The 22,545-nt window shown below is 41.0% G+C and overlaps 2 protein-coding genes across 15 annotated transcripts in view; one reads left to right on the forward strand and one right to left on the reverse strand.

Moving 5' to 3' along the window:
• Window positions 1-22,545, forward strand: part of RPS6 (ribosomal protein S6) — a 183,954-nt gene that overhangs the window by 100,760 nt on the left and 60,649 nt on the right. The gene's annotated exons all lie outside the window — the stretch shown is intronic.
• DENND4C (DENN domain containing 4C) overlaps window positions 1-22,545 on the reverse strand; it is a 147,853-nt gene that overhangs the window by 94,616 nt on the left and 30,692 nt on the right. For 8 of the 14 annotated variants that reach the window (XR_012424671.1, XM_074017390.1, XM_065530479.2 and 5 more), the window contains exon 2: window positions 7,294-7,615. Coding sequence is in view for 10 of the 14 variants with exons in the window: in XM_074017387.1 (XP_073873488.1) it covers window positions 7,294-7,598 (305 nt within the window). In the remaining 4 variants the exon portion in view is untranslated. Of the gene's footprint in view, window positions 1-7,293; window positions 7,616-14,280; window positions 14,358-19,126; window positions 19,230-19,870; window positions 20,009-22,545 lie in introns of all 14 variants that reach the window. The other 6 variants (XM_074017386.1, XM_015437110.4, XM_065530475.2 and 3 more) reach the window with 5 other exon arrangements.

Below are 22,545 nucleotides of genomic sequence, written 5' to 3' on the forward strand. Positions count from 1 at the left end.
TAGATGTGATGGCATATGCCTGTAATCCCAGCTACTCAGGAGGCTGAGGCAGGAGAATCACCTGAACCCAGGAAGCAGAGGTTGCAGTGAGCCCCAATCATGCCACTACACTCCAGCCTGGAAAACAGAGTAAGACTCTGTCTCAAAAAGAGAAGAAAAAAAGAAAAGAAAAGAAAAACCAAAAATAAAGTTTAAAAACCAAGCCAGTCCCAGCTATTCAACAGGCCAAGGCAGGAGAAGGATCACGAGCCCAGGAGTGCAATGCCAGCCTGGGCAACAAGGCAAGACCCCGTTAAAAAAACTTTTCTTTTAATTTTTGCCAGGCGTGGTGGCACATGCCTATAATCTCAGCACTTTGGGAGGCCGAGGCAAGCAGATCACTTGAGCTCAGGAGTTCAAGACCAGCCTGGGCAACATGGCGAAACCCCATCTCTACAAAAAAAAAAAAAAAAATTAGCCAGGAATGGTGGCACGCACTTGTAGGTCAGCTACTCAGGAAACTGAGGTGAAAGGATTATCGCCTGAGCCCAGGAAGTAGAGGCTGCAGTGGGTCTAGATTGTGCCACTGTACTCCAGCTTGGGCAACAAAGTGAGACCCTGTCTCAAAAAATAAAAAATAAAAGAATAAATTTTTTAAATAAAATGTTAAAATAGAAAAAAACTTAATAAAATGACAATTTAAAGAAAGCAAAATATTTTTGTACAGCTGTATGGTATTTGTGTTTTAAACTAAGTATTATTACAAAAGAATCAAAAAAATTAAAAACTTTAAAAGTTTATAAAGCAAAAAGGTTATAATAAGCTAAAGTTAATTTACTAAAGTCTATAGTAGTGTACAGTAATGTCCTAGGCCTTCACATTCACTCACCACTCACTCACTGACTCACCTACAGCAACTTCCAGTCCTGCAAGCTCCATTCATGGTAAGTGCCCCATACAGGTGTGACTTTTTTTTTAATCCCAGATTTTTACTGTACCTTTTCTATGTTTAGATATACATATACTCACCACTGTGTAAGTTGCCTACAGTATTACCCCAGTAACATGCTGTACAGGTTTGTAGCCTAAGAATAGGCTATAGCTGCATATGTAGTAAGCTACGCCACCTAGGTTTGTATATGTACACTCTATGATGTTCACACAACGACAAAATCGCCATAGAACACACATTTCTCAGAACGTATTCCCATCATTAAGTGATACATGATTGTACTTTATAGTATATATGATATTTCTATGGGAATATCAGACTTTACATATTTTAACTTAACATATTTTCTAGAGAAAAGTACTATTTTAATAAATGCCTCATCTCGGTTTATAAAACAGTAAAAAAGACAAAAGTTTAGCAACAGTGTTTCATATTAAATTTAATGAGATGAGTGTCTGTATTTCCAGTAGCTAATAGGCTTTCCTACTGTAAATAGAGAAGCTAATAGGTTTTCCAAACCCCTTCACACTAGAGTGGGGAAAAAGTGGAGGGAAAGTGAGAAGAGGCCAAAACATTTAAGTCAACAGACATTAACAATTATTTGATCTGGAGAGAAATATTAACCATCAGGATTAGCTTAAGGACAACCATAATACTCTAGCAAACCTTATCAGTAAACTAGTGTAACAGAAATCAGAAGCCTTAGGAACTACAAGATGTGTATGAAAAAGCCACTTGCAATCTGAAAGCACCTAAGTATAATTACGTAAGTCATCATTTTATTTTTAAGTTGTGCTCCTAAACCACAAGCAACAACAATCTTTCAGAGATTCACATCTTTCAGTTATGACTGTATGGGAGGGGTGGCAGGTGGGCCTGTCAAAAGATGGACTCTAAAAGACGACTGGCCCGGCACATTGGCTCACTCCTATAATCCCAGCACTTTGGGAGGCCGAAGTGAGCAGATTGCTTGAGTTCAGGAGCTCAAGACTAGCCTGGGCAACATGGCAAAATCCCACCTCTACAAAAACTACAACAACTTACCCGGGTATGGTGGTACTCGCCTGTAGTCCCAGCTATTTGGGAGGCTGAGGTGGGAGAACCACCTGAGCCCAGAAGGTGGAGGCTGCAGTAAGCTGTGGTCACACCATTGCACTGCAGCCTGAACAACCACAGTGAGACTCTGTCTCAAAAAAAATTCTCCTTATTTTTATATATCAAAAAAACAATTTTTTTAATTAAAAAAAAAAAAGATACTAAAAGAGGGAACAGTGAATGCTGGAACACAAAATAAGTACCTGGCTGGTTTCCCTTCAATTGACATGGAGGTTACCACAATTTTATCCTACATCCTTAAGGATATTACTTATCTTCTTAAGGAAACCGTACAGAAAAAAGAAAAACAGGCCGGGCGCGGTGGCTCAAGCCTGTAATCCCAGCACTTTGGGAGGCCGAGGCGGGCGGATCACAAGGTCAGGAGATCAAGACCACAGTGAAACCCCGTCTCTACTAAAAATACAAAAAATTAGCCGGGCGCGGTGGCGGGCGCCTGTAGTCCCAGCTACTCAGGAGGCTGAGGCAGGAGAATGGCGGGAACCCGGGAGGCGGAGCTTGCAGTGAGCCGAGATCGCGCCACTGCACTCCAGCCTGGGCAACAGCGTGAGACTCCGTCTCAAAAAAAAAAAAAAGAAAGAAAAAAACAGGGCCGGGCGCGGTGGCTCAAGCCTGTAATCCCAGCACTTTGGGAGGCCGAGACAGGCGGATCACTAGGTCAGGAGATCGAGACCATCCTGGCGAACACGGTGAAACCCCGTCTCTACTAAAAAATACAAAAAACTAGCCGGGCGAGGTGGCGGGCGCCTGTAGTCCCAGCTACTCGGGAGGCTGAGGCAGGAGAATGGCGTAAACCCGGGGGGCGGAGCTTGTAGTGAGCTGAGATCCGGCCACTGCACTCCAGCCCGGGCGACAGAGCCAGACTCCGTCTCAAAAAAAAAAAAAAAAAAAAAAGAAAAACAGAACAATAAAATCATTGTCACTCCACTGCAACCAATACTCTGTGTTTACACCCATTTTAACTTACTTTCTTCTTGTCAAAGAAAAAGCCCCTTCCAGCAGGGCACAGTGGCTCACGCCAGTAACCTCAACACTTTGGGAGGCAGAGGCAGGTGGATCACGAGGTCAGGAGTTCAGGACCAGCCCGGCCAAGATGGTGAAACCCCATCTGTACTAAAAATACAAAAGCTAGCTGGGCGTGGTGGTGGGTGCCCGTAATCCCAGCTACTCAGGAGGCTAAGGCAGAGAACTGCTTGAAACCGAGAGGTGGAGGTTGCAGTGAGCCAAGATTGCACCACTGCACTCCAGCCTGGACAGAGTGAGACTCTGTCGAGGAGAGGGGAGGGGAGGGGAGAGGAGAGGAGGAGAGGAGGAGAGGAGGAAAGAAGGAAAGAAAGCGGGAGAGGGAGAGGGAGAGACAAGAAAGAAAAGAAAGAGGGAAGGGAAGGAAGGAGGGAAGGAGGGAAGGAAGGAAGGAAGGAAGGAAGGAAGGAAGGAAGGAAGGAAGGAAGGAAGGAAGGAAGGGAGGGAGGGAGGGAGGGAGGGAGGGAGGGAGGGAGGGAGGGAGGGAGGGAGGGAGGGAGGAAGGGCCCCTTCCACTAAAAGCTAGTCCAGTCACCTATGCTGTCTACATCATCCCTTCAATAATATTATTCTATAAAATATCTCCTCTTTTTCCTGTATTTCCTACCCTTCCTTCTCCATTGATTTCTTCCTTCAATATGAGAATGTTCTAGGTTATTCCCTGGGAGGAAGGTTAAAAAACAACCCTTGAATTCATATATCTTCACTCTCTAGGTATTTTAAACCACTGCTTCTAGAAAGTTTGTTAAAAATATTTTTTTTCTTCTGAGACAGGGTCTCTTGCTCTGTTGTCCATGCTAGAGTGCTACAGTGGCAAAATCATAGCTCACTGTACCCGCCAACTCCTGGGCTCCACTGATCCTCCCACCTCAGCTTTCTGAGTAGCTAGGACTACAGGTGCATGCCACCACACCTCGCTAATTCTTTTTTAATTTTTTATTTTTTTTGTCTTCAGAAGGAGTTTCACTCTGTTGCCCAAGCTGGAGCCCAGTGGCGCGATCTTGGCTCACTGCAACCTCCACCTCCTGGGTTCAAGTGATTCTCCTGCCTCAGCCAAGTAGCAGAGACTACAGGCGCTCGCCACCATGCCCAACTAATTTTTGTATTTTTTTAGTAGAGAGGGGGTTTCACCATGTTGGCCAGGCTGGTCCTGAACTCCTGACCATGAGTGATCAGTTTGCCTCCGCCTCCCAAAGTGCTGGGATTACAGGTGTGAACCACCACACCTGGCCCTTGCTCATTTTTATTTTTATTTTTATTTTTTGTGAACTCCTGGCCTCAAGCAATCCTCCTCCCACCTCAGCCTCCCAAAGCATTGGGATTACAGGTGTAAGCCACCACACTGGACCAAAATACAGATTCTGATTCAGTAGGTCTGGAATAGTGCCTAAGTTTCTGAGTTTCTAACAAGCTTCCAGGTCTTTTGGATAATACTGGTCCATGTGCTACAATTTGAATAGTTAGGCCCTTAACTATCTTCCCCTTCCCTTAAAGTCAAGCTTCTAGGGGGAAAAAAAAAAAAGCTTTTATTACTCCAATTCCCAATCATTTCTAAACCCTGTCTTTCTAATCTGGCTCATACGCTCAATGACCCTATAAAGCTGAAAGATCACCATCCTAACCATACTGACTTGAAGGAAAACTACAGTAGCTAAACAGGATGGACAATACTAACGGAGTTAAACAAATGCTGCATAAAGGTCAAGTAAGATAATATAAAGACAAATTATCCTTTGGTTTTGAAAATTTGAAAAAAATGAGGACTTCTTAAACTTCTTTTTTTTTTTCTCTTTTTCAGCCTAAGTTGTCAACTTCCATGGAATATGAGTATCTTTATAACAATTTCACTAGAGCTCTAATGCAACAATAGTGGGAGATGAGCTTAACAAGTGGTGGTCAAATGGCTACCCCTTAATACCTGAACAACTATAAAGAGAATAATCAGCGGACAGGTGTGGTAACTCACGCTTGTAACCCCAGCACTTTGGGAGGCAGATCCCCTAAGGTCAGGAGTTCAGGACCAGCCTTGCCAATATGGTGAAATCCTATCTCCGCTACTAAAAATACAAAAATTACCCGGGCATAGTGGTGCACGCCTGTAATCCCAGCTACTCAAGAGGCTGAGGCAGGAGAATCACCTGAACCCGGGAGGCGGAGGTTGCAGTGAGCCAAGATCACACCACCACACTCCAGCCTGGGCAACAAAGTGAAATTCTGTCTCAAAAACAAACAAAAAACAACCACAACAACAAACAGAGAACAACCAGCAACCAAGTGTTTAAAAAAAAAAAAAGGCCGGGCGCGGTGGCTCAAGCCTGTAATCCCAGCACTTTGGGAGGCCGAGACGGGCGGATCACGAGGTCAGGAGATCGAGACCATCCTGGCTAACACAGTGAAACCCCGTCTCTACTAAAAATACAAAAACTTAGCCGGGCGAGGTGGCAGGCGCCTGTAGTCCCAGCTACTCGGGAGGCTGAGGCAGGAGAATGGCGTAAACCCGGGAGGCGGAGCTTGCAGTGAGCTGAGATCCGGCCACTGCACTCCAGCCTGGGTGACAGAGCGAGACTCCGTCTCAAAATAAATAAATAAATAAATAAATAAATAAATAAATAAATAAATAAATAAATAAAAATTAAAAAAAAGGCTTCATGAATCAGAAAAATTTGGATATGTGATGATACTAAGGAACTAATCATTTTTAAGGTATGGTATCATACTTACATCAAAAGAAAGATTCAACAAAAGAAAATCAATGTAATACATAAGAGAACACAGGAAGAAAAAACACATGATCATCTCAATTGACAAAAGGCATCTGATAAAATTTAACACACTTTCATGATAAAATCTCTCAGAAAACTAGGACTAGAAGAACATTTCTTCAACATGATAAATGGTATTTAAAGAAAAGTTAGTTAACCTCATACTCAACAGTAAAAGACCTAAAGCTTTCACTGAAATTTAACTAAAATCAGGAATGAGACAAGATGCCTGCTTTCACCACTGCTATTCAACATATTAAAAGTTCTAGTCAGAGTAATTACACGCACACACAAAAAGTATCCAAACTGCAAAGGAAGAAGTAAAACCATTTCTATTTGCAGATGACATGATCCTATATATATATTTTAAAAGTCCCAAAGAACCCACAAGTTATTAGAACTAATAAATTCGCAAAGTTGCAAAGTGCAAGATTAGCACACAAAAATCAGCTGTTTCTATACACCAGCAACAAACAATCCAAAAATTAAGAAAACAACACTATTTATAACAGAATCCAAAAGAATAAAATACCTAAAAATAAAATTAATCAGAGTTAAAAAACACACAATGTTGCTTAAAGAAATTAAAGAAGACCTAAACGAATGGAAAACATTCCACGTTCACAAGCTGAATTATTTAATATTGGAAAGATGACAATACTCTGCAGATTAATCTAAAGTTTAATGTAATCTCTATCAAAATTCCTACTACACATTTTGTATAAATAGACAAGCTGATCCTAAAATACTTGCCAGGATGTTCCCAAATATCTATAATATATTTTAGTAATGGTAATGATAATAAACACCCCAATACATCACATGTATATATGGTAAAGTTTTATAGGTATTCTAAGAGCACATCCTTTTTACAGAAGAGTCAAGGTAGCCATTTGGAGAAAGGGTGGACCTTTGTAGGCATTTACAAAAAAGAATGTCCTTCATTGGTAGACTAGATACTAGACACTTCATGAAAACTATAGCACTTATCTGTAAACACCCTCCTCCCAGCATTAAAAGCCACACAGTACAATTGTATTTAAAATAGGACTGCTCTTTAGTTAAACAAGTACAGGTCTTCACAAAAACTCACTGCATAACCCAAGCAGCTCCTTAAAATGATAGTGTCTTTATTATAGCTTCTCGTTTTATTGTGTTTAATTAATAATCTTATTTGATAAGTACAACAGAAACAAAATGACACTTTAAGGTCTAATGTCTTCATTTCAATATTATTTTGAAAGCAAATGATCTAACAATTCAAGTGCAATGCAGAGAAATTCAATAAGGGTGGATACTGGCATGTAATATATTACTATAATGAATCCTGAAGTAACCATAAAACTATCAATAATAATAAACTATCAGTAATAATAAAACTATCAAGGATTTCAAATTCCTACTTCCATGGCCCTTAAATAAATTTTATTCCTTCACTATAGCAAAGAAAATAAGTCACCATACCCAATATCTGTAAGGGGTGGTTTATCTCTCCCTCTCTTATAACAGAGGAAAAGTTCTGGGCTTTTCAGACTTCCATAGTTCAAGTTTGCTTGGAGAGCTGATGGAGTGGCTTCTACACAGGTGTAACCTTCAGGTACTGTTTCTCCAGCTGATTTGATAATAATGGCAATGTCTGTAATTGGAGCTTTAGGTCCAGTTGACTTAGTATCTAAACGATTTATTTCTTGATCCAAAAGAGTAGATGTGTCAGTGAGACCAGCTACAACAAAGTAGTCTGTCACTCTTGGTCCTTTGTCTTCTATCATGGCTGCTACTGTATTTCCTAGAAGAGGGAGGGGAAAGATATCAATAAAATAAAATGCTTTATCCTGACAAAAATTAATATATCCTTGAGTTAATAATCATCAACTAGCACACTTCCCAGCTGGATTTATAATCAAACTGTCTTTCTGAGACGAAGGCTGCTTTTATCATCTTGTCAGCTAGTAAAAGTGAAAGTACAAGTTAACAGCATCAATTCATTTGTAACACAACTATAATCTTTTCATATTCTATTAATAATAATTAAACTGGGGCCAGGCACAATGGCTCATGCCTATAATCCTAGCACTTTGAGGGGACAAGATAAGCAGATCACCTGAGGTCCTAAGTTCGAGACCAGTCTGCCCAACATGGTGAAACCCTGTCTCTACTAAAAATATAAAAATTGGGCTGGGCACGGTGGCTCACACCTATAATCTCAGCACTCTGGGAGGTAGAAGTGGGTGGATCACCTGAGGTCAGGAGTTTGAGACCAGACTGGCCACCATGGCAAAACCCCATCTCTACAAAAATACAAAAATTAGCTGAGCATAGTGGAAGGTGCCTATAATCCCAGCTACTCGGGAGGCTGAGGCAGGATAATCACTTGAACCCAAGGAGCAGAAGCTGCAGTGAGTGCAGACTGCTCCACTTCACTCCAGTCTGGGTGAAAGAAAGAAACTCCATCTCAAAAAATAAATAAAAATAAAAATAAATATTAGCCAGGTGTGATGGTGTGCACCTGTTAGTCCCAGCTACTCGGGAGGCTGAGGCATGAGAATCACTTGAATCTAGAAGGCGGAGGTTTCAGTGAGTCCAAATTGCACCACTGCACTCCGGCCTGGACGACACAGTGAGACTCTGTTTCCAAAAAAAAAAAAAAGGCCGGGCCCAGTGGCTCACGCCTGTAATCCCAGCACTTTGGGAGGCCGAGGTGGGTGGATCACTTGAGGTCAGGAATTCGACACCAGCCTGGCTAACATGGTGAAATCTCGTCTCTACTAAAAATACAAAAATTAGCCAGGTGTGGTGGCAGGTGCCTGTAATCCCAGCTACTCAGGAGAATTGCTTGAATCTGGTGGGCAGAGGTTTGCAGTGAGCCGAGATCGCGCCACTGCACTCCAGCCTGGGCAACAGAGCAAGACTCCATCTCAAAAAAATAATACTAAACTGTCAGAGGTGGACTACAATATTTTCCTTTGGACTACAATATTTTCCTTTGAGCAAAATGTACTTAATGAACAATATTCAGATCATTCAAAATATCATTCTAAGTTACAGAAGTCTTAGAGCTAAACTCCACATTTAAATAAATTGAGCGCATCATTAGTCAAGATCTAAGATCAGAAATATTAAGGTAACAGTAATAAATATCATTAAAGCAGTTCTCAACAATCCAGTTAGAACTCTTGTGCTTTATAAGAACTAAACTTTCCATAAACACTATGTAAAATAAGTAAGCTTAGGAATCATTAAATATTTTATATCTAAAAATGCCAGATAGAGCGTAAGAAACAACAACCAGTAAAACCATTACCAGAAACCACAATCAAGATAGTGAAACATATCCAGGTCGGGCACAGTGGCTCATGCCTGTAATCCCAGCACTTCGGAAGGCTGAGGCGTGCAGAACACCTGAGGTTGGGAGTTCAAGACCAGCCTGACCAACATGGAGAAATCCCATCTCTACTAAAAATACAAAACTAGCCAGGTGTGGTGGTGCATGCCCGCGATCCCAGCTACTCGGGAGGCTGAGGCAGGAGAATCGCTTCAACCCAGGAGGCGGAGGTTGCAGTGAGCCGAGATCATACCACTGCACTCCAGCCTGGGCGACAACAGCAAAATTCCATCTCAAAAAAAAAAATGAAAGAAAACATATCCATCGACACCAAAATTTTCTTGTTCCTCCTTCATTATCCTCCTCAGGCAACAAGTTATCTGCTTCCTATCAATATAGATAAGTTTCTAGAATTTATATAATAAGCAGACTCATACAGTATGTATTCTTTTTTCTCTGGCTTCTTTACTCATCATAATTATTTTGTGATACATCCACGTTGTTGCTTATATCCTTTTATTATTGAGTGGTATTCTACTGTATGAATATACCACAATGTTTATCCATTCATCCATATTAATAGACATTTGAGTTATTTCCCATGTGAAACCATCACAAATAAAGCTGCCATGAATACCCATGTACAAATCTTATGGACATAATGCTTTCATTTATCTTGGGTAAATTCCTAAAACAGGATGGCTGGATTAGGTGTATATAGTTCTAAAAAACTGCCAAATAGTTTTATAAAGGGAGTGTACCATTTTTTTCACTCTTGTCAGCTTTGAGAGTTCCAATTGTTCTACATCCTCTTAAACACATTGTAAGATCAGTCTTTTTAATTCAGACATTCTAATCAGTATGTAGTCATATCAACTTCTAGTTGTATTTCTATATAATAGCAATGAATAGAAATACAACTGATTTTTACATATTGATCTTATATAATGCAATCCTGCTAAAATCACTTATTAGTTTAGAGCAATTTTGTAGGTTCCATCGGACTTTCCACATAATGTATCTGTGAAAAAAGACAATTTTTTCTTCTTTCCTTCCACTGTAGCTGCCTTTTATTTCTTTTTCTTGCCTTATTGCACTGGCCAGTACAATGTTAAGATAAATGGTAACCAAAGATACCCAAATGATCAATAGACAAATATGCTTATCACTGGTCACAGCAGCACTATTCGCAATAGCCAAAAGGTGAAAACAACCCAAGTAACCATCAAGAGATGAATGGATAAAAAAAAATGTGATATAAACATACAACGGAGTATTATTCACCCATCAAAAAGAATGGAATGCTGACATATGGACAAAATAGAAAAACCTTGCTTTGTCTTGCAACTTGGGTATGAGCTCATCCACAGTAAAATAAAGCACCAAGTAGATTCCTAAAGTTTCCAACTCCAGGCCCCAGCTTCTGGACAGCATTTCTAGACCCATCCTAGGCCAAAAGGGAACCCTCCACCCTAAAGGGAAAAACACAAGCCAGCTACATTCACAACCCGCTGAATAAAGAGCCCTTGGGACTTGAATAACATCAGTGGCAGCCAGGCAATACACTGTACTGGCAAGACCCAGTACTGTGCTGGTTTCAGGTCTAACCCAGCACAGTCCCAGTGGTGGTGGTTGCAGGGGTGCTTGTGTCACTCCTCCCCTCAACTCCAGGCAGCTCAGCATGGAGAGAGATGCCATTTGTTTGGGGGAAAATAAGGAAAGAGAACAAGAGACTGTGCTGGTAATCCAGGCAATTCTGGCTATTATCCAAGACCACTAAGGTCATACAGCTATAAGTCTACAAGAGTCACGGCACTACTGGGCTTAGGGTGCTCCCTAATGTAGATATGGCTATAGAGACTAAGGACTTAGATCAAAACAATCAATTACCTTTGAATACTTAGAAAGCTTTTTCTAGAAGGATAGGTACAAACAAGCCCAGACTGTAAGACTACCATAAATACCTAACTCTTCAATGCCCAGACATCAACAAACATCACAAGCATCAAGACCATCCAGGAAAACATGACCTCACCAAACAAACTAAATAAGGCACCAGTGACCAATCCTGGAATGACAGAGATATGTGACCTTTCGGACAGACAAGTCAAAATAGCTGTTTTGAAGAAGCTCAATCAAATTCAAGATAATACAGAGAAGGAATTCAGAATCCTATCAGATAAATTTTAAAAAGAGATTGAAATAATTTTTTAAGATCAAGCAGAAATTCTGGAGCTGAAAAATTCAACTGATAAACAAAAATGCATCAGAGTCTTTCAATAGCATAACTGACTCAGCAGAATAAAGAAATCGTGAGCTTGAAGACACACTATTTGAAAATACAGTCAGAGGACCGGACATGGTGGCTCAGGCCTGTAATCCCAGCACTTTGGGAGGCCGAGATGGGCAGATCACCTAAGGTCAGGAATTCGAGACCAGCCTAGCCAACATGGTGAAACCCTGTCTCTACTAAAAATACAAATTAGCCAGGCATGGTAGCAAGCGCCTATAATTCCAGCTACTCGGGAGGCTAGGCAGGGGAATTGCTTGAACCTGGAAGGCGGAGGTTGCAGTGAACCGAGATCACACCGTTGCACTCCAGCCTCGGTGACAAAAGCAAAACTCCACCTCAAAACAAAAAATAAAAAACAACAACAAAAAAAAAAAAAAGAAAGAAAGAAAGAAAAAAGAGAAAACAGTCAGAGGAGACAAAATAGTAAAGAATAAAAAAGAATGAAGCACACCTACAAAAACTAGAAAATAGCCTCAAAAGGGAAAATCTAAGAGTTATGGGCCTTACCAAAAAGATAGAGGAGAGAGAAGTGGGTACCAAGTTTATTTAAAGAGATATACTACAGAGAACTTCCTAAACCTAGAGAAAGATATCAATATTCAAGTACAAAAAGGTTATAGAACAGCAAAGAAATTTAACTCAAATAAAATTATCTCCGGACATTTAACCATCAAACTCCCAAAGGTCAAGAATAAAGAAAGGATTCTAAAAGCAGCAAGAGAAAAACACATAGCATACAAAGGAGCTCCAATGTGTCTGGCAGCACACTTCTCAGCAGAAACTTTACAGGCTAGGAGACAGTGTATGACATATTTAAAGTACTGAAGAAAAAAAACCACTTTTATCCTATTATTTTCAGTATATCCACTGAAAATATTATATCCACTGAAAATATCCTTCAAACATGAAGGAGAAATAGACTTTTCCAAACAAATAAAAGCTGAGGGATTTTGTCAACACCAGACCTGTCCTACAAGAAATACTAAATGGAGTTCTTCAATCTGAAAGAAAAGAACATTAATGAGCAATAAGAAATTACCTAAAGATACAAAACTCCCTGGTAATAGCAAATACATAGACAAATACAGAATATTAACACCATAATTCTGGTGTGTAAACTACTCATATCTTGAATAGGAAGAATAAAAGATGAACCTATCAAAAATAATAACTACAACCAGGTGCAGTGGCTCACGCCTGTACTCCCAGAACTCTGGGAGGTGGGAGTAGGCAGACGGCTTGAGTTCAGGAGTTCAAGACCAGCCTGGGCAACATGGCAAAGCCCCGGCTCTACAAAAAATACAAAAATTAGCCAGGTATAGTGGTGCACACCTGGGATCCCAGCTACTCAGGAGGCTGAGTTGCAAGGATGGCTTGAGCCGGAGAGGTCGAGGCTACAGTGAGTTGAGATTATGCCACTGCACTCCAGCCTGGGTGACAGAGCAAGACTCTGTCTGGAAAAACAAAACAAAACACCCAAAAGCCTACAACAGACACACAGAAAACAAAAGGCAAGACATTAAAACATACCACCAGAAAATAATCAGTTTCCCATAAAGGAAGATAGGAAGATGGAAGGAAGGAAGGAAGGGAGGGAGGGAGGGAAGGAAGGATGAGAAAACAAATAACAAAATGGTAACAGAAAGTCCTTATCAATAATGACACTGAATGTAAACAGACTAAATTCTCCAATCAAAAGACATAGAGAGGCTGAACGGATTTAAACAAGCACAGTTCAACCATCTGCGGCCTACAAGAAACAGGTTGGGCACAGTGGCTGATGCCTATAATCTCAGCACTTTAGGAGGCTGACGCAGGAGAATTGCTAGACCCCAGGAATTTGAGACTAGTCTTGGCAAGATGGTGAGACCCTGTCTCCATAAAAAATAAAGAAAAATTAGCCAGGTGCAGCGTCATGTGTCTGTAGTCCTAGCTACTTGGGAAGCTGAGGTGGGAAGATCCCCTGAGCTGAAGAGTTTTGGTCATAGTAATCCGTGATCACACCACTGCACTCCAGCCTAGGGGACAAAGTGAGACCCCGTCTCTTAAAAAAAAAAAAAGAAAAAAGAAAAAAACTTTAAATAGAAAATTTTTAAAAAGAAACACACTTCACCTAGAAAGATACACACAGACTAAAAATAAAGGGGTCACCGGGCATGCTGGCTCATGCCTGTAATCCCAGCACTTTGGGAGGCTGAGGCGGGCTGATCACCTGAGGTCAGGAGTTTGAGACCAGCCTGACCAACATGGAGAAACCCTGTCTCTACTAAAAATATAAAATTAGCCGGGTGTGGTAGCACATGCCTGTAATCCCAGCTACTAAGGAGGTTGAGGCAGGAGATTTGCGTGAATGTAGGAGGTGGAGGTTGCGGTGAGCTGAGATTGTGCCATTGCACTCCGGCCTGGGTAACAAGAACAAAACTCCGTCTCAAAAATAAATAAATAAAGTAAATAAAATAAAAAAATAAAGGGATGGAAAAAGACATTCCAGGCAAATGGAAACCAAAAGAACAGGAGTAGCTATACTTGTATCAGATAAAACAGATTTCAAGATAAAAACCATAAAAAAAAAGACAAAGAATGTCATTAGATAATGATAAGGGTGTCAATTCAGCAAGAAGATGTAACAATTATAAATACACACGCACCCAACACTGGAGAACCCAGATATATAAAGTAAACATTATTGGAGCTAAAGAGAGATGGACTCCAGTACAATAACTGCTGGAAACCTCAACATCTCACTTTCAGCACTGGACAGATCTTCCAGACATAAAACTAAGAAACATTTGACTTAATCTCCACTATAGACTAAATGGACCAAACAGATACTTACAGAATATTTCATCTAACGGCTGCAGAATATACACATTCTTCTCCTCAGCACATATAACATCCTCAAGAACACAGCATCTATTAGGCCACAAAAAAAGTCTTAAAATTTTTTTTTAAAAATTGAAAGTACGTCAAATAGGTCTCTGACCACAATGTGATAAAAAAGAAATCAGTTTTAGTTATGAAGTCCTTGGCCATGCCTACGTCCTGAATGGTATTGCCTAGGTTTTTTTCTAGGGTTTCTACGGTTTTAGGTCTAACATTTAAGTCTTTAATCCATCTTGAAATAATTTTTGTATAAGGTATAAGGAAGGGATCCAGTTTCAGCTTTCTACATATGGCTAGGCAGTTTTCCCAGCACCATTTATTAAATAAGGAATCCTTTCCCCATTTCTTGTTTTTGTCAGGTTTGTCAAAGATCAGATGGTTGTAGATGTGTGGTATTATTTCTGAGGGCTCTGTTTTGGTACCAGTACCAGGCTGTTTTGGTTACTGTAGCCTTGTAGTATAGTTTGAAGTCAGGTAGCGTGATGCCTCCAGCTTTGTTCTTTTGGCTTAGGATTGTCTTGGCATTGTGGGCTCTTTTTTGCAACAAAAGCCAAAATTGACAAATGGGATCTAATTAAACTAAAGAGCTTCTGCACAGCAAAAGAAACTACCATCAGAGAGAACAGGCAACCTACAGAATGGGAGAAAATTTTTACAATCTACCCATCTGACAAAGGGCTAATATCCAGAATCTACAAAAAACTTAAACAAATTTACAAGAAAAAAATCAAACAACCCCATCAAAAAGTGGCCGAAGGATATGAACAGACACCTCTCAAAAGAAGATATTTATGCAACCAACAAACACATGAAAAAATGCTCATCATCACTGGCCATCAAAGAAATGCAAATCAAAACCACAATGAGATACCATCTCACACCAGTTAGAATAGCGATCATTAAGAAGTCAGGAAACAACAGGTGTTGGAGAGGATGTGGAGAAATAGGAACACTTTTACACTGCTGGTGGGACTGTAAACTAGTTCAACCATTGTGGAAGACAGTGTGGCAATTCCTCAAGGATCTAGAACTAGAAATACCGTTTGACCCAGCAATGGGTATATACCCAAAGGATTATAAATCATGCTGCTATAAAGACACATGCTCACGTATGTTTATTGCGGCACAATTCACAATAGCAAAGACTTGGAACCAATCCAAATGTCCATTAATGATAGACTGGATTAAGAAAATGTGGCACATATACACCATGGAATACTACGCAGCCATAAAAGAGGTTGAGTTGAAGTCCTTTGTAGAGACATGGATGAAGCTGGAAACCATCATTCTGAGCAAACTATCACAAGGACAGAAAACCAAACACCGCATGTTCTCACTCATAGGTGGGAATTGAACAATGAGATCACTTGGACACAGGGTGGGGAACATCACACACCAGGGCCTGTTGTGGGGTGGGGGGGAGGGGGGAGGGATAGCATTAGGAGATATACCTAATGCAAATGACGAGTTAATGGGTGCAGCACACCAACATGGCACATGTATACATATGTAACAAACCTGCACGGTGTGCACATGTACCCTAGAACTTAAAGTATAATAAAAATAAGTATATAAATAAATAAAAAGAAAAAAAATCAGTAACAAGAGGAACTTTGGGAACTACATAAATACGTGGAAATTAAAGAATATGTTCCTAAATGACCAGAGGGTCAATGAAGAGATTAAGAAAGAAAATTTTAAAATTTAAGACTGGGCGTGGTGGCTAGCACCTGTTCCCAGCACTTTGGGAGGCCGAGGCAGGTGGATCACAAGGTCAGGAGTTCAAGACCAGCCTGGCCAACATAGCGAAACCCCGTCTCTACTAAAAATACAAAAATTAGCCAGGTGTGGTGGCAGGCACCTGTAGTCCCAGCTACTTGGGAGGCTGAGGTAGGAGAACCGCTTGAACCCAGGAGGCAGAGGTTGCAGTGAGCTGAGGCCATACCACTGCACTCCAGCCTGGGTGATAGAGTGAAACTCCGTCTCAAAAAAAAAAAAAAAAAATGTGGCCGAGCACAGTGGCTTACACCTGTAATCCCAGCCATTTTGGGAGAGCAAGGGGAACAGACTGCTTGAGCCCCAGAGTGCAAGACCAGCCTGGGCAACATGGTAAAACCTCATCTCTAAAAAAAAAAAAAATGCAGTAAGTTAGCCAGGTCTGGTGGTACAAACCTGTAGTTCCAGGTACTCAGGAGGCTGAGGTGGGAGAATCTCCTGAGCCCAGGAGGTCAAGGTGGCAGTAGGCTATAATTGTGCCACTGCACTCCAACCTGGGTAAGACAGTGAGACCTTGTCTCAAAAAAAAACAAAGAAAATTTTAAAATTTCTTGAAACAAATGAAAATGGAAACACAACATACTAAAACCTACAGGATACGGCAAAAACTGTACTATGAAGAAAGTTTACAGCAAATGTGCCTACATCAAGAAAGTAGAAAAACTTCAAATAAACAACCCAACAATGAATTTTAAAGAACTAGAAAAGCAAAACCAAATCAAACCCAAAATTAGTAGAAGAAAAAGATCACGGCAGAAATAAATTAAATTGAAACAGAAAACACACAAAAGATGAAAGGGAAAAAAAATTTGGTTTTTTGAAAAGATAAACAAAATGGACAAACCTTTAGCCAGACTAAGAAAAAAAGAGAGAAGTCTCAAATAAATAAGATCAGAGATGAAAACAAAAGAGACATTACAAGCAATACCACAGAAATTCAAAGGATCATTAGAAACTACTGGCCAAGCATGGTGGCTCACGCCTGTAATCTCAGCACTTTGAGAGGTCGAGGCAGGCGGATCACTTGAGGTCAGGAGTTCAAGACAAGTCTGGCCAACATAGTGAAACCCCATCTCCACTAAAAATACAAAATAAAACAATACAAAAATTAGCCAGGCATGGTGGCAGGTGCCTGTAATCCCAGCTATTGAAGAGGCTGAGGCAGGAGAATCACTTGAACCTGGGAGGCGGAGGTTGCAGTGAGCCGAAATTGCACCATTGCACTCTGCACTCTAGCCTGCTGGATGACAGGGTGAGACTCTGTCTCAAAAAAAAAAAAAGAAAAAAGGAACTACTATGAGCAACTATATAACAATAAACTGGGAAACCTAGAAGAAACCGCTCAATTCCTAGAAACACACAACCTACCAAACCCAAACCATAGTGACATCCAAAACCTGAATAGACCAACAGCAAGTAACAAGACTGAAGCAGTAGTAAGAAGTCTCCAAGCCAAGAAAAGCCCAGGACCTAATGGCTTCACTGCTGAATTTTACCAAAGATTTAAAGAGCTAATACCATTCCTACTCAAATTATTCTGAAAAAATAGAACAGAATACTTCCAAACTCATTCTATAAGGCCAGTATGAACATGATACCAAAACCAGACAAAGACACATCAAAGAAAGAAAATTGGCCAGGCACAGTGGCTCATGCCTGTAATCCCAGCACTCCAGCACTTTGGGAGGCTGAGGCGGGTGGATCACCTGAGGTCAGGAGTTCAAGACCAGCCTGGCCAACATGGTGAAACCCTGTTCCTACTAAAAATAGAAAAAAAAAATTAGCCGGGTGGGCTAATTAGTGGTGGTGGGCGCCTGTAGTCCCCAGCTACTCAGGAGGCTGAGACAGGAGAATCGCTTGAACCAGGGAGGCAGAGGTTGCAGTGAGCCGAGATCGTGCCACTGCACTTCAGCCTGGGTGACAGGAGCAAGACAATCTAAAAGAAAAAAAGGAAGAAAATTACAGGCCACTATCTCTGATGAACACTGATGCAAAATTCCTCAACAAAACACTAGCAAAATGAATTCAAGACCAGCCTGGCCAACAGGGTGAAGCCTTGTCTCTACTAAAAATACAAAAAAATTAGCAGGGCATGGTGGCGCACACCTGTAATCCCAGCTCCTTGGGAGGCTGAGGAAGGAAAATTGCTTGAACCCAGCAGGCAGAGGTTGCAGTGAGCCGAGATCATGCCACTGCACTCCAGCTTGGGCAACGAGAGTGAAATTCTGTCTCAAAACAAACAAACAAACAAAAAAAACGAATTCAACAACACATTAAAAAGATTATTCAACATGACCGTGTGGGATTTATACCACCCACGGAGACAAGGATAGTTTCAAATAAACAAATCAATCAATGTGATACAGCCTATCAACAGAATAAAAGACAAAAACCATATGATCATTTCAATTGATGTTGAAAAAGCATTTGATAAAACTCAGTATCCTTTCATGATAAAAAAAAAACTCTCAAAAAATTGGTTATAGAAGAAACATACCTCAACACAAAAAGAGCTTTATACAACAGACCCATAACAGAGTGTTTTCCCCATTTAGTATTACATTAAAAGGCTTCCTCTAAGATATGAAACACAGCAAGAATGCCCACTTTCAATACTGTTATTCAACATAGTACCAGAAGTCCTAGCTATAGCAATTACATAACGAAGAAATAAAGGCATCCAAATTGGAAATAAACTAGTCAAATTACTCTTATTTACAAATGATATGAGGCCGGGCGTGGTGGCTCACGCCTGTAATCCCAGCACTTTGGGAGGCCAAGGTGGGTGGATCACTTGAGGTCAGGAGTTCAAGACCAGCCTGGCCAACATGGTGAAACCCCATCTCTACCAAAAAATACAAAATGAAGCCAGGAGTGATGGCTCACACCTGTAATCCCAGCACTCTGGGAGGCCGAGGCAGATGGATGACTTGAGGCCAGGAATTAAAGACTAGTCTGGCCAATATGGCAAAACCCCATCTCTACTAAAAATACAAAAATTAGCTGGGTGTGGGAGTGCTCACCTGTAGTCCCAGCTACTTGGGAGGCTGAGGCATGAGAATCATGTGAACTTGGGAGGCGGAGGCTGCAGAGAGCCAAGATCGCACCACTGCACTCCAGCCTGGACTGTCTCGAAAAAAAAAAAAAAAAGATAATGATATATTTGGAAAAATGTAAAAACTCCACCTAAAACTATGAAAATACATTCGGCCAGGCACACAGGCTTACGCCTATAATCCCAGCACTTCGGGAGGCTGAGGTGGGTGGATCACCTGAGGTCAGGAGTTCGAGACCAGCCCTGTCAACGTGGTAAAACCCCCGTCTCTACTACAAATACAAAAATTAGCCAGGCCTGGTGGCGCACGCCTGTAGTGCCAACTACTCAGGTGGCTGAGGTGGGAGAATCACCTGAATTCAGGAGGTGGAGGTTGCAGTAAGCTGAGATCACACCACTGCACTCCAGCCTGGGCTACAGAGCAAGACTTGTCTCAGACAAAAAAAAAAAAAAAAAAAAAAAGGACTAATAAATTCACTAAAGTTTTAGGATATAAAATCCATATACAAAATCAGTAGCATTTCCATATGACAACAATGACCTATCTGAAAAAGAAATGAAAAAAGTACTCCCATTTACAGTATCTACAAATAAAATAAAGTACTTAATAAGTTAACCTAAGGTTAACCTAATAAACTTAACCAAAGGAGTAAAAAATCGCTACAACGAAAACTATAAATCACTGATGCAAGAAATTAAAGAGAACACACACACACACACAAATGGAAAGAGGCCAGGCATGGTGTCTCATGTATGTAATCCCAGCACGTTGGAAGGCCAAGGTGGGAAGACTGCTTCAGTGAGCCAATGGGTCCAAAACCAGGCTGGGCAACATAGCAAAAAGTTGTCTCTACAAGAGAAAAAAAAAAAAAAAATTAGCCGGGCCTGGTGGCATTCATCTGCAGTCCTCAGGCACTAAGGAGACTGAGGCAGGAAGATCTCGTGAGCCTAGATGGTCAAGACTGCAGTGAGCCGTGACTATGCCACTGCACTCCAGCCTGGACAATAGTGTGAGACCCTGTCTCCAGAAAAAAGACAAAGATATTCCATGTTTATGAATTGAAAGAATCAAAATTGTTTTAAAAAAAATCCATACTACACAATCTACAGATTAAATGCAATCCCTATCAAAATACCAATGATATTTTCCAAAGAAATAGAAAAATAAATCCTAAAATTTACATGGAGCCTCAAAAGACCCAGAATAGACAAAGCTATTCTGAGCAAAAACAACAAAACTGGAAGAATCACATTATCTGACTTCAAATTATACTAGTGCCATAGTAGCCAAACAGCATGTTAGCAGCATTAAAATAGACACATAGACCAATGGAACACAATAGAGAACCCAGAAATAAATCCATATATCTACAATGAACTTATTTTCGACAAAGGTGGTAGGAACAGACACTGAGGAAAGGACAGTCTCTTCAACAAATATTGCTGGGAAAACTAGATATCTATATGCAGAAGAAGGAAACTAGATCCCTATAATCCCTATTCCTCACCATTTACAAAAATGAAATCAAGACAAATACTTCAGTCAAAAACCTCAAACTATGAAACTACTACAAGAAAACACTGGGGATATTCTCCAGGACACTGGTCCGGGAAAAGATTTCCTTCTTTTTTCTTTTTGAGACAGGGTCTCACTCTGTCGTCCAGAATGGAGTGCAGTAGGGTGATCTCGGCTCACTGCAGCCTCTGCCTCCCTGGCTCAAGTGATTCTTCTCCCTTGTGATTAGCTGGGATTACAGGTGTGGGCCACCATGGCCTGGCTAATTTTTTTTTTTTTTTTTTTTTTGAGACGGAGTCTCGCTCTGCCGCCCAGGCTGGAGTGCAGTGGCTGGATCTCAGCTCACTGCAAGCTCCGCCTCCCGGGTTCCCGCCATTCTCCTGCCTCAGCCTCCGGAGTAGCTGGGACTACAGGCGCCCGCCACCGCCCCCGGCTAGTTTTTTGTGTTTTTTTTTTTTTTAGTAGAGACGGGGTTTCACCGTGTTAGCCAGGATGGTCTCGATCTCCTGACCTCGTGATCCGCCCATCTCGGCCTCCCAAAGTGCTGGGATTACAGGCTTGAGCCACCGCGCCCGGCCAGGCCTGGCTAATTTTTGTATTTTTAGTATGGAGAGCGTTTCACTGTGTTGGCCAGGCTGGTCTCGAACTCCTGACCTCAAATGATCCACCCACCTCGGCCTCCCAAAGTGCTGGGATTACAGGCATGAGCCACCGCGCCCAGCTAGGATTTCTTGATTACTACCCCAAAAGCATAGGTAACAAAACCAAAAATAGGCAAATGGGATCACATCAAGTTAAAATGCTTCTGCACAGCAAAGGAAACAACAAAAAAGTGAAGAGACAACCTACAGATGGGAGAAAATACTTGCAAACTATCCATTTGACAAGGTATTAATAACCAGAACATGGTTCGAGCATGGTGGCTCACACCTATAATCACAGCATTTTGGGAGGCCGAGGCGGGTGGATCACCTAGGTCAGGAGTTCAAGATCAGCCTGGTCAACACAGTGAAACCCTGTCTCTACTAAAAATACAAAAATTAGCTGGGCGTGATGGCACACACCTGTAGTCCCAACTACTCGGGAGGCTGAGGCAGGAGAACTGCTTGAACCCAGGAGGCGGAGGTTGCATCGAGCCGAGATCACGCCACTGCACTCCAGCCTGGGTGACAGAGCAAGATTCCGTCAAAATATAAAATAAAGAAAAGAAAAGAAAAGAAAAAAAAAAAAAGAAAAAAGAAAAGAATAAAATAAAATAAAATAAAATAGAACATATAAGGACCTCAAACAACTCTACAGGGAAAAATCTAATAATCCAGTTTTAAAAATAGGCAAAATATCTGAATACGCTTTTCTCAAAAGAAGACATACAAATATCAAACAGGTATATGAAAAGGTGCTCAACATCACTGATCATCAGAGAAATGCATCAAAATTTATCTGATCAAAACTACAATGAGATAAAACATCTCACGCCAATTAAAACGGCTTATGTCCAAAAGACAGGCAATAACAAATGCTGGCAAGGATATGGAGAAAAGGGAACCCTCATACACTGTTAGTGGGAACGTAAATTAGTATGGTCACTATGGAGAATAGTATAGAGGTTCCTCAAAAAATTAAAAACAGAACTACCATACAATCCAGCAATCCCACTGTGATAGATACATACCAAACAGAAAGGAAATCAGTACATCAAAGAAATACAGACACTCCCAAGTTTATTGCAGCACTATTCACAATAGCCAAGATTTGGAAGTAACCTAAGTTGCTTCAACTTAGCAACCTAAGTTATACATCAACAGACAAATGGATAAAGAAACTGTAGCATACGAGCCAGGCGTGGTGGTGGCTCACACCTGTAATCCCAG

The sequence above is a fragment of the Macaca fascicularis genome, chromosome 15 (genome assembly GCF_037993035.2).
Source record: "Macaca fascicularis isolate 582-1 chromosome 15, T2T-MFA8v1.1".
Lineage (NCBI taxonomy): Eukaryota > Metazoa > Chordata > Mammalia > Primates > Cercopithecidae > Macaca > Macaca fascicularis.